At 50.9% G+C, this 11029-nt stretch overlaps 1 protein-coding gene and 1 pseudogene across 1 annotated transcript; one reads left to right on the forward strand and one right to left on the reverse strand.

The window, feature by feature from the left end:
- Positions 1-725: 725 nt before the first annotated feature.
- BTN1A1 (butyrophilin subfamily 1 member A1) lies at positions 726-6696 on the forward strand. The gene is made up of 7 exons (XM_032399243.1): positions 726-804; positions 998-1342; positions 3074-3355; positions 4875-5024; positions 5503-5523; positions 5617-5643; positions 6023-6696. The coding sequence occupies exons 1-7, from the start codon at positions 726-728 to the stop codon at positions 6694-6696; spliced, it is 1578 nt and encodes a 525-aa protein (XP_032255134.1).
- LOC116628895 lies at positions 4128-4588 on the reverse strand (annotated as a pseudogene).
- Positions 6697-11029: the final 4333 nt, after the last annotated feature.

Here is an 11029-nt window from a genome sequence, read left to right on the forward strand (position 1 = left end):
CTTTTGCCCCTGGGGCCAGGAGCAGCTCTGTCACTGGGTAGCTGGACTCATTGGTGCCTCTTCCTCCAGGATCAGAGGTCAGTGCCGGCGAGGGCTCTCATTCCCCTGAGAGAGCCAGCTGTCAGGAGGGCATTTGCTCTCCCTCCGGCTCCTTCCTCCCCAGTCCTGGGCTCTCTACCCCGCACCCTGTGCTCTCTCCAGCTCCCCTTTCTTGTGCCTTCTCCTCTCGACTTTCCTCTTTTCTCCTCCAGTTCAATCCCCTGGTTCCTGTCTTTGCCTCCATTGCTTCGCCTTTATTGTCACTGGGAAAGCGAGTACCAAGTTACTATATTTGGGGGGAAAAGAGGCTTTTCATAGAGCAGTGGTCCCAAGACTTGTTCATTGACACGCAATCCATTAATGGGTACTACGTCTCACAATTCCCTTCTCCTACGATTCTCCTGGGGTCTTAGGGCCTATTCTGTGGCTGTACCCAGGCTTGACCAGACCGGGCGGTGGGTGCGCGCGTGGCAGCGGCTGGACCGACCGAGAGTCCGCAGTGGGAGCAGGCGAGCGGGAGGCTTCGGGTGCAAAGGTCTAGAGCGTTCCAGGTTGGAAAGAGCGGCAGGGAGGACGCCGCAGAAGGGGGTCTGAAGAAACTTCGTGATCTCCTGTGCATTCGTGTCCTAGGCGGAAGTTGGGACGACCGGAGGCCCCCGGCGCCTGCTGCCCCGGGAAGGCAGGAGATGGCGGTTTCCCCAAGCTCCCGCCTGCCCAGGGCTCTGCTCATGCTCACCTTCTTCCAGCTGTGCAAGCCGGATTCGGGTAGGCGCCCCCTGGGTCCCCCTCTCTGGCCCCCTCACCCGCACCCGCGGCCGGAACGGCTCGGGAAAGGTCTCGCTAGCGCCCTCCGCGGGGGTCCCCGAGGCGCAGGAGCTCCGGTCGCGGGGACTGAGCCTGGTCGCTGTCGGCGCTCAGCTGCCCCCTCTTACCCTGTCCGCCCGCCTGGTTTTCGCAGCCCACTTCGACGTGATCGGGCCGGCGGAGCCCATCGTGGCCGCGCTGGGTGACGACGTCGAGCTGCCCTGCCACCTGTCGCCGAACGTGAGCGCCGAGCGCATGGAGCTGCGCTGGTTCCGCGGGAAGGTGGCGGCGGTGCTGGTGCGGCGGGACGGGCGCGAGCGGGCGGCCGAGCAGGCGGCCGAGTACCGCGGCAGAGCCACGCTCGTGGCCCGCGACATCGCGGCGGGGCGCGTGGCCGTGAGGATCCACCGGGTCAGGGCCTCGGACGACGGCGAGTACCGATGCTTCTTCCGGCAGGACGGCAGCTACGAGGAGGCCAGCGTGCACCTGAAGGTGGCCGGTGAGTGCGCGGGGTTTGGCTTTCTCCGGCGACTTCCAGGCGGTGTACATTTTCCTGTGGCCCCGTGACTTTGGAAACCACCAGATTCTTTGCCCAAATCCCTCCTGGGATGGAAAAGGTTGGCAGGCCTAGAGTGGGAGGTGACTCGGAGGGGCGTCTGAGAGTGGGGACAGAGCATTTCCCCACGTCATGAGTTAAATAAATGGAAGATGCAATGGCTATATAACATTCTTCTCCGTGAGTACCTCGTAATACACTAATACACTTGATCCAGGCTCAGAATTGAACATTTAAGTCGTGTCTACTTTTCACCACTAGGGTGAGGCTGTGGTGCGCATGCTTTGAAGCTGCTTTATGGATTAGAACCTAAGGGCGGATTTCCTAAGGTCCTAGAGCGCGGCTGCTCCTTCACATTCTTGATCCACCGAGAAAAGTGTGTGGTTTTTGTTTCCTTTTTGGCTTCAAGCCCAAATTCAGGGCGGAAACCATAATGGAAATGGTAAGCATTCGGGAGGAGAGTAAGCATTGTGCTCTGACTTTCCCACTTACTAGTGAATGGAAGCAAACAAATCTCTTTCTGAGCCTTATTTCCTACTGAAAAAATGGGCATGCACCTATCAAATGAGATTTTGCAAGAATGAAATAAAATTACACGATACCTAAGAAACTGCCTTGTCGATGCTTGCAGAAGCATTGCATACTTGTAAGATATTATTACTGTGCGTCAGACTGCAGGTCGGTGGCTCTGCAGCATATAAATGTATTGCCTTTTATGTATATATTAAAGGTAAAGTTAAAAAATACTGGGGTGTAATTTGGGTCCCTGCCTCAGAACAGGGTGTCCCATGCGGCAGCCTTATGTATAACTCACATTTCCTTTTTAGGGAATTATCTTAAAAGTTGACAATAAAACCCTAGCGATGTGATAGCATAGAACTGTCATTGTGACCTCTTATGAGTGATAGATATATTTGAGATTCTGCTGAAAGTGGCAGCCCTTTCCATGAAAAGAATCCACATTGTCACATAGACACACATACTGGAACATGGATTTCGACTAACAGTGTGGACACGTGTTTGAGGAATCTTCTCTGCAGCTTGGTGTTTGTCTATACTCTGTAGAATTGTAAGAATAATCAGGTTGAAGACAGAAGGGAAAAACAGCTTTATGTTGATATATGTTAGGACATAACTGTGTTGGGGGGAAGACGAGGTTGAAACACACTTAAGAAAATTCCTGAATCAGTATCACAGGTAAAGGAAGCTTAGATTGACAGCTACAATCTCAATGCAAAGAAGCCGCAATCCCCCTTCTCTTCAAGTACTCCTCTTGGATCATCCTCAAATACCCACTCCCAGTTCTCCTTCTCTTCAAAGTCTTTTGGTAATACTTCAGACCACAAAGCCCTCTCCCCTCTCTGGAGCTCCCTTACCTGCCTTATTTAGCCATTGGTCTCCCTGTTCCTGCTGATTAGAAAAGCTCCCTATGTCTGTCCTTCAAACTCCTGCCCTCACTTCAAACCCTAACTCCCAATATGGCATCCCTCTCTGATAAGGTTATGAAATTCCTTTTACTGATACCACAGCTTCCTTGTGTCATGAAATAGGAGATGAGTCCCTCTCACTCCCAGTCCCTGTGCGCTTCTTTTTCTCAAACTGTGTAACCCTGTGGTTATAAGGCTCCCAGAAGGTTGTCCACTGAAAAAGTAAGGCCAGCCTCTCTCTCCATAGCTCTGGGCTCTGATCCTCACATCCATATGGAAGTTCGAGAAAATGGAGAGGTCCTGCTGGAGTGTACCTCGGTAGGATGGTACCCAGAGCCCCAGGTACAGTGGAGGACTTCTGAGGGAGACAAGTTTCCATCCACGTCAGAGTCTAGGAATCCTGATGAAGAAGGCCTGTTCACTGTGGCAGCTTCAGTGATCATCAGAGACCCCTTCATGAAGAATATATCCTGCTGTATCCGGAACCTCCTTCTTGGCCAGCAGAAGGAAGTAGACATTTCCATACCAGGTCAGTGAAATCAGCGCTGGGTTCCTATCAGACACAGTTTCAGGGCCATATTACCTGGGACACCTGCCCAAGGCAGGCCCTCATGGTGCAGCTGTCTACTGTCCCCACCTAAGCTCCTGACCACTGACATGAAGGAGCCCCACCAATTTCATTAGAAGAGAAAAGATTCCAAATGCATAAAATCTGCCTTGATCTCATAGAAATACCAGATTTTCCGTTTTAGGAGATATATCTTAGATACAGAGGCTTTGCCTCTGGGGCTTTCTCTCCTTGAGTAATAAGAAAACCCATTTCTACCCTTGCCCCTCTGTCTTCCCCATCCTATGCTAGAGCTCTGTCTAGGTTTCCAGGGTCCTCAGGAAAGCAAATCTCATTATTCCCTCCAGACTACCTCTGGTTCAGGCAGGAACCTTTCCTTATTCTTTGGTCATTGAGTCCCATCCTGTAGCACACAGAGGTGACATTTTCCCTTCCTGATTTACTTCCTTCATCCCCTTGGCTACCATCCTGCATTGATAGTTAAGAAAGAATTTCCACAATAACATGAATTGATCCATTACTTTCTTCCCTTCCCAGGTCCTGTCCCGAAATGACTCTTCTTTTCTTCTTGCCCATAATCAAAACTTTATTGAAAAACTGATACCAAAATAGATCATTGTTGTATCCCTTACAAAATTAAACATAATTACATTATCTTGGTACACTAACTGGAATTACTGAACCGATAAGGCTTTCTGCAATGTAACAGAAATTCAAGAGGTTGTGGGGACCATTAGTGTTGCTTTCTTCTAAATGAACACCCTTCTGTGACTCTGGCCTCTCTCCTGTTGGCTGGGACAGCACTGCTGAGCACCCTCTACAAAGGACCACCGTCTGAGCGCGGCTGAAATCCAGGGTAATCTTGTAGCAACCTTGACATTTTCCATCCATAAAAAAGGAATTTGGGCTTTGAACTACCCATTTCTTTCTTCCTTTTTTTTTTTTTTTTTTTTTTAAGATTTTATGTATTTATTTGACAGAGAGCACACAAGCAGGGGGAGGGCAGAAGGAGAGGGAGAAGCAGACTCCCCGCTGAGCAGAGAGCCCAATCCCAGGATCCTGGGATCATGACCTGACCTGAAGGCAGACGCTTAACCAGTTGAGCCCCCCAGGCGCCCCCTAGCCATTTCTTTTTATGTTTTTTTTCTTTTCCCCTTCCAAGGGCAGGTGTAGTAAATCTCCAGCCAAGGGCATGTTGATCCTTCTGCAAGCCCAGCCAGTCCCCATCTCTAAGGTGACACTGTCAGGCCTGAAATGACTCCTGTTCATCTTCATTCCTCTCTTTCTCTGCCCTCTCCCACCTAAGATCAAAATTTTTCTGAAAAGCTTGGAGCAGCAACATTGGAAGGTCTATTTTTTGCCCTGGGAGGAGTGGGAGAGGGCCAGGTCATCCTCTCTTCCAACCCCCTTCGGAATCAAGTAGAGCTGGCCTTGCTCAGAGTCGCACAACAACTCGTCCTTCTTGGGGATTTTGTTTCAGCTTCCTTCTTCCCAAAGTTGACTCCCTGGATGGTGGCGGTGGCTGTCCTCTTGATGGTCCTAGGAGTTCTCACAATTGGGTCCATAGTTTGCACTTGGAGACTCTACAAGGAAAGATCCAGACAGAGAAAGGATGAATTCAGCTCTAAGGGTAAGTCATAGGCTGCTTGTCGGGCGTGCTTCCGAGTGGGATTGGATCCAAGTCCTTTGGGATGGCTGCCAGTGGGAAGATATTTGATTCTAGAATTCTGAGAGTCAAGAAGGGGGATTATAAAGCACCAGAAGCCACTGATACCCAATATGAAGGTCTGGGGCGAAGGAGTCAAAACCAGTGCTAATTGAGATATCAGACCAGCTATTCACTCACTACCCTCCCTCAGACTCTCTCCTCACTTCTAACTTGGTTTCCCAGGAAAGATTAACGATCTGATCCCAAGCCAGTAGGAACTTCCTGCACATTTCTTAGAAAAACAAAACATAATCCTTGTTCCTCATTTGTTGATAGAGTTTCAGTAATCAGGTAATCATGAATTAACCCTGCACTCCTTTGTGTGTTCCTCACACTAGCTTTCTCCCCTCCCTCATGTCCACTCTAGAAGGTCATTAAGGTATTTCTGTTTCTTTTCTAGAGAAACTCCTGGAAGAACTCAGTAAGTTCTCTCTTCTTGTCATTATTTCACCAACAAGGTGTTCTCTCTCTTATTAGAAAGCCTGTCACTGACTCTCTCTCTCTTTCATTGCAGAGTGGAAAAAGGCGACAGTGCATGCAGGTCGGTGGCTCTGAACTTCTCAGACTTCTCAGGGGCTCTGAGGCTCTATGCCCCAGGGATTCAAAGTCCTGTCATACTTGGAAATAAAAACACTAACCCAGTTCTGCGGGGGGATAGATAGGGGAAAGATGATGGCAAACGGCCTTCACATTTTCCTTGAGGCACATAGAAGGCCCTTGGAAGATGTTTACAAGACAAGCCCCTCTGACAGGGACCCGTGACTGTTGACGGGTCACAGGAGGGGGCCAAACAGCTCTCCTCCTGTGGGGACCTGCCAACTTCTAGAACAGTGCTCTATTTTTTTTTTTGAGAAGAAAGAATAGGTCTTGTGACTCCTAATGCTCACTGATGCTCAGACTTGCTCTCTCTCTGTCTCTAGTTGATGTGACTCTGGATCCAGACACCGCCCACCCCCACCTCTTTTTGTATGAGGATTCCAAATCTGTCCGACTGGAAGATTCACGTCAGGAACTGCCTGAGAAACCAGAGAGATTTGACTCCTGGCCTTGCGTGTTGGGTCGTGAGACCTTCACGGCAGGGCGACATTTCTGGGAGGTGGAGGTAGGAGACAGGGCTGACTGGGCAGTCGGGGTGTGCAGGGAGAATGTGGTGAAGAAAGGGTTTGACCCCATGACTCCTGAGAATGGGTTCTGGGCTGTGGAGTTGTATGGGAATGGGTACTGGGCCCTCACCCCACTGCGGACCCCTCTCCCCTTAGCAGGACCGCCCCGTCGGGTTGGGATTTTCCTGGACTACAAATCAGGAGAGGTCTCCTTCTACAATATGACTGATGGGTCCCATATCCATACTTTCTCCAACGCCTCCTTCTCTGGCCCCCTCCGGCCTTTCTTCTGCCTGTGGTCCTGTGGTAAAAAGCCCCTGGCCATCTGCCCAGTCACCGACGGGCCTGAGAGAGTCACAGTTGTTGCTGATGCCAAAGACTTCACTAAGGAGATCCCACTGTCCCCCATGGGGGAGGGCTCTGCCTCTGGGGATACGGATACCCTTCATTCTAAGCTAATCCCTACCCAGCCCAGCCAAAGGGCACCTTAAGGAATGTCCCAGCCCAGCTGCTTTCCTTTGTCCTAAGCCCTCCCCTCCATCCCCTCTGACACACCAGCGGCCAGGTCCACCCAGCCCCTGTTTCCCCCTGTTGGGAACGGATCAGTTGGTCTTGGCGAGGTGGGGTGCGGGGTGCGGGGCCTTCCTCATCGGCTTCTGTGCTGATCCTCAGGGGGCAGGAGGTCACGCTGAAGCTGCTTCCAGCAGTCTCCTATCCCTGGAGGCCAAATCCTATAGGGAGGGGCAGCTCAGCGATCAAGATGGGGTTAGGTTGGCATGGGGTTATGACAGAAACATCTGGGTGTCCAGGATAGAGATGTGTTGAGGAACAGGTTTTAGGCAAGCAGGAAACCCAAAAGGTTCTGGGAAGAGAAGATTCAAGGCTGAAATCCCATAAAGGAACTGGGGGGACATCATGAGGGGAACCCAGGCCAATGATGAACACCTGGCCGGTTTCTAGACTTTCTGGGCCTGTATGTCCAGCTTTCTAAGACATGTCCTACAGAGTAGAGAAAACTGGCCCTACTTCCGCGGGATCTGAGCCATGGGCATGGGGACCTGGAGAAGGGATGAAATGAGCGGCGCTGGGGGGCGGACCAAAGATCTGATCCAGGAGAAAACTTCAGACCAAACCCAGGCTGGGTGCCTGGCCGTGCCCCAGATCCTGCTCTCCTCTCTGCCTTGACCTGTTTCCCCCTCACCCGGGGGTCCTTCCAACCTCACTCCATGGATGCCACACAAGTTTCCAGCTCTCTTCTTCCTTTCCCTGTAGAATCTCTCCATCCCAGAGGCTTTCCAGGAATCCTCCTCAGTGACATCACCCCTTTATCCGCCAGGGTCGGCCTCGGGGCCCCTCAGCCCTCCTCCCAACCTCTGCGTTAAACCCCCAAAGGCATCTTCAGTTCTCTCCCCCCGCCGCCCATGCGCACCCCCCCGCCGGGGTTCACTCGCCCCACCCCGCGGGCTGCTTGTCCCCGGGCCCCAGATGCTGCGTCCCTGTGTGAGCACAGCTAGCTGACCATGTCCCCTTGTGTCTGCACGTCCCTGTATACGGTGGCTCGGCATGCCCCCAAACTGCGGGTTTATCTGGGCTCACACCTTCCATTTCCATTGCGTTTTTCCAGTTTCCAGAGTAGATGTCGCCCATGGTCTTAACCGAATAAATAAGTCTGTTGATTGCTGAAGGCGGCACCCGCACCTTTCCTTTATCCCGACAAGTGGAAGGGAAGTAAGAACAAGCGGGAACGCAGCTGGCTGGCCAGGGCCCGCGCCTGCGTGTCCGAGGCTCACCTGCGGCCGGAGGGCGGGGGGCTCGCCGGGGCAGGGGGCACAAGGGGCTGTTGGCGCGTGGGGATCTAGCTGCCCCCAGAGGCCAGCGTGCTGGTGGCTGCCCCCCCTCAGCCTCCGTTCGGGGGGGGGGGGGCTGACTCCATATCTACTCCTAAAAAGGTCATTGACTCCTGGTGTAGGTGAGTGAGGCCACCTCTTCAAATGTTAACAGTACTTTTCCAGGAGGAGGAAATATTTGGGAAATTTTTAATGGTAATGCCTTGTAATCGGAAAACCAAAAGCAAAAAAACTTGGTGATCTTTAGAAACCCCTTTTCCAAGGATCCTGCTTGAAGAGCCTTGTAGTTCAGTGACATGCACACTTTCCCTGCGTTTCCCCAAACGAGGGTCGACAGTGGTCTCCTTCATAGAAGGTCTGACCTGAATGCAATTCAGCCATCTCTGCTGCCCAAAGGGACGGAATGTGAGTCTCCAGAGGTTCCCCAAGTGGCGGGAAAATCACCTCAGATGCGTGTCTCCTGCTAGGAAATCATGGAAATCAGATCTGTTAACGGATCAAACAACAAGAAATCCAAATTCCAAATTATGCTCACCCTAACATATTATTTCCATTATTGTACCACATTACATTTCTCATGATTAAGCTAAAAACCAACTTTCCTAAATTTTCAGTCTACTAACTACCCTCACAGAAGACTGTGACAAATTAAAACCCAACATTGTCTCTTAGGTGGAAATTCTGAACACCAGACACGTCTATCATCATCACGTTCACTGTGATTTGTGACATACGACATTGTCAACAACTCTCCATTACTCACCTTTGTTATTGTCAGCCTCCAGGCCCCATCTCCGTTTAGGTTTTGGTAATGATTGCAGTTATGATTATGATTTAGGACTTCGGGTTCAAGACCTACATAGCAATATCTAGATAAACACATTTCCATATATGTACTGCTAGATTATTTTAAAATGAATCCTCATGAAGGCTTGTAAATCAGGAGACCACACAAGTATTTGGGGAAGAGGTTGAGAAGAAGATGTAATGGATGAGAAGTGACTGTCGACATTTTCCCTCTGCCTCCTTTCAGAGATGAGAATCTGAAGCCAGGAGACATAAAGTGATTTGATTAAAGCATTTAGTCTGGGCGCAGAGCAGGACCTGAACGCTGGTGTCCTTGCTCTCTGTGTCTAGGACATCTTCCGTGAACAAACCACAGTTGAATAGCAGGACTAGAGGCTTAGAGAAATTACCGAGGCAGGAGAGTCTTAGGCATGAAGAGGGTCAGAAGAAGAAAAAAGCAACTAAATGTGCCACCTTTTACTTGGACCAAGGGCTGGCACCCAGAGAACCAGATAGAAAGGGCCCCTTCCCGTATCATTTCATGGATTCCCAACACCCAGTGTCCTTCCCATGCCCCTGCCTCAAATACTTCTCACCCCACACTGTCCTCCCCCCACTGTCCTGGGAGAAGAAAATCATTTATCATGGCTTTAAGTGTTCGTTTGTGTTCAAATTATACTTTTAGAAAGTCAGAGAAAAACAAAGTCCAAATTTCTTTAAAAATACTTGGGAACCTCAGGCAGTTGCTCTGCTAGTTCAATGTATAATGTGTATCCTGAAATGTTATGTGAAATCTTACCCAGAACAGACGGGGCTGCCCCAAGAACCCCTCTCCGAGAATAGAAAGACAGTCATAGGCTTTAATCATCTCTGTGACTCCCCTCCCCTTCCCCCCATGATCCTTGACCTCCCCAAGATCCATGATTTCCTTGGCCATTCAAGGAAAATGGTCACTAGACACAGTACTGAGCTGACAGTAGATTCGTAGGGAACATTTGTCTCCTTCCTTCCCACCCCCTTCCCCCTCCCCCAGCTCTAGCTTCTTTGCTTGAGACACCTGTAAGGAAGAACTTACCTGATGAGCCTTAAGGCTCTCTTCCTAGCTGGCACCTACCAGTGCCTGGAGGAAATGATCAGGGTTGGTAGGTCTGGCTTTTTCCCCGAATTTTCTAAAAGAGATGACATTTGGTGTTGCTGGACCTCTAAAACCCAGAAAGTTTATCTGCATCCTTGAGAGATATATTTGTCTTCACAAAATGCTTACGTACAACCTCCTCCCATACAAGCACTCCAATAATCGGATGTTAGCATTCTCTACAGATTGTTTCCATCTTATCTCCTGGAGAGGCTGGGCTCTGGCCTCTCAGGTCCCAGGGAACACCTTCCTTCGGTTACAGTCCCATCCCTGGCTCTCCAGTGAGTCACATTCAGACGTCGAGGCGCAGGTGGGCACGCCCGTCCGGGGCCCTGTACACTGTGCTTTGGGCCCCTGCACTCCGTGACTCACACATGTTTTGGGCCAGAGCCCTGTACCACAGAGGCCTGAACACTTTTTTGGATGTGGCCCCTCCACCTTACCTTTAAAAGAAAGATCTAGCCTTTTCTTACAGCTAACCCCTAAAATAATGATCTCAAACTTGGGTGCTCACCTAGGGGTGGAGGGGAAGTCCTTCCAAATACAACTCCCAGGTGGCACTCGTAGGTCCGAGGTGGGAGGACGTTGGCAATACCCACAGGCTTTCACATTTCACCTCCTGCTGATGGCAGAGCGGGTCTCTGAGCCTGACAGGGCTGCTGGGCCTAAAGCGGGGGACTCGCAAACTTAGGCATGGCTCCGAATTACATGGAGGCTTGCTAGACACACCTTACCGGACTCTGTCCCCCAAACGTCTGCTTCAGTAGGTCTGGATGGGGCTGAGAATTTGCCTCTAACTGGTTCCCTGGCGATGGGGATTCGACGCATAATTTAAGAGATGAAGCACTGTAGTTCTTCAGCTGAATGTAGATGTAACCCTCAAGCGCCTAGGAAAGCAGTTTCTCCGGTGGACAGAGGCGAAATGACGGGTCTACAATGCTGCAGGCAGTTCACTGACCAGTTCTAGCTTTGTCGGAAACTCGCAGTCAGGTTCCCAGACTCCCAGGCCGCGCCACTCTGAGCACAGGACCCTGACTCCAGGCTGGGCCACTCTGA

The sequence above is a fragment of the Phoca vitulina genome, unplaced genomic scaffold, assembly GCF_004348235.1.
Source record: "Phoca vitulina isolate PV1807 unplaced genomic scaffold, GSC_HSeal_1.0 scaffold143, whole genome shotgun sequence".
NCBI classification, from domain to species: domain Eukaryota; kingdom Metazoa; phylum Chordata; class Mammalia; order Carnivora; family Phocidae; genus Phoca; species Phoca vitulina.

Excerpts from the sequence above, each read along its gene's own strand:
- BTN1A1 (XM_032399243.1), top strand. The coding sequence starts at position 726 with ATGGCGGTTTCCCCAAGCTCCCGCCTGCCCAGGGCTCTGCTCATGCTC. Across the intron at positions 805-997 it reads GCTGTGCAAGCCGGATTCGG|CCCACTTCGACGTGATCGGG; the intron begins GTAGGCGCCCCC and ends TGGTTTTCGCAG. Across the intron at positions 3,356-4,874 it reads AGTAGACATTTCCATACCAG|CTTCCTTCTTCCCAAAGTTG; the intron begins GTCAGTGAAATC and ends ATTTTGTTTCAG.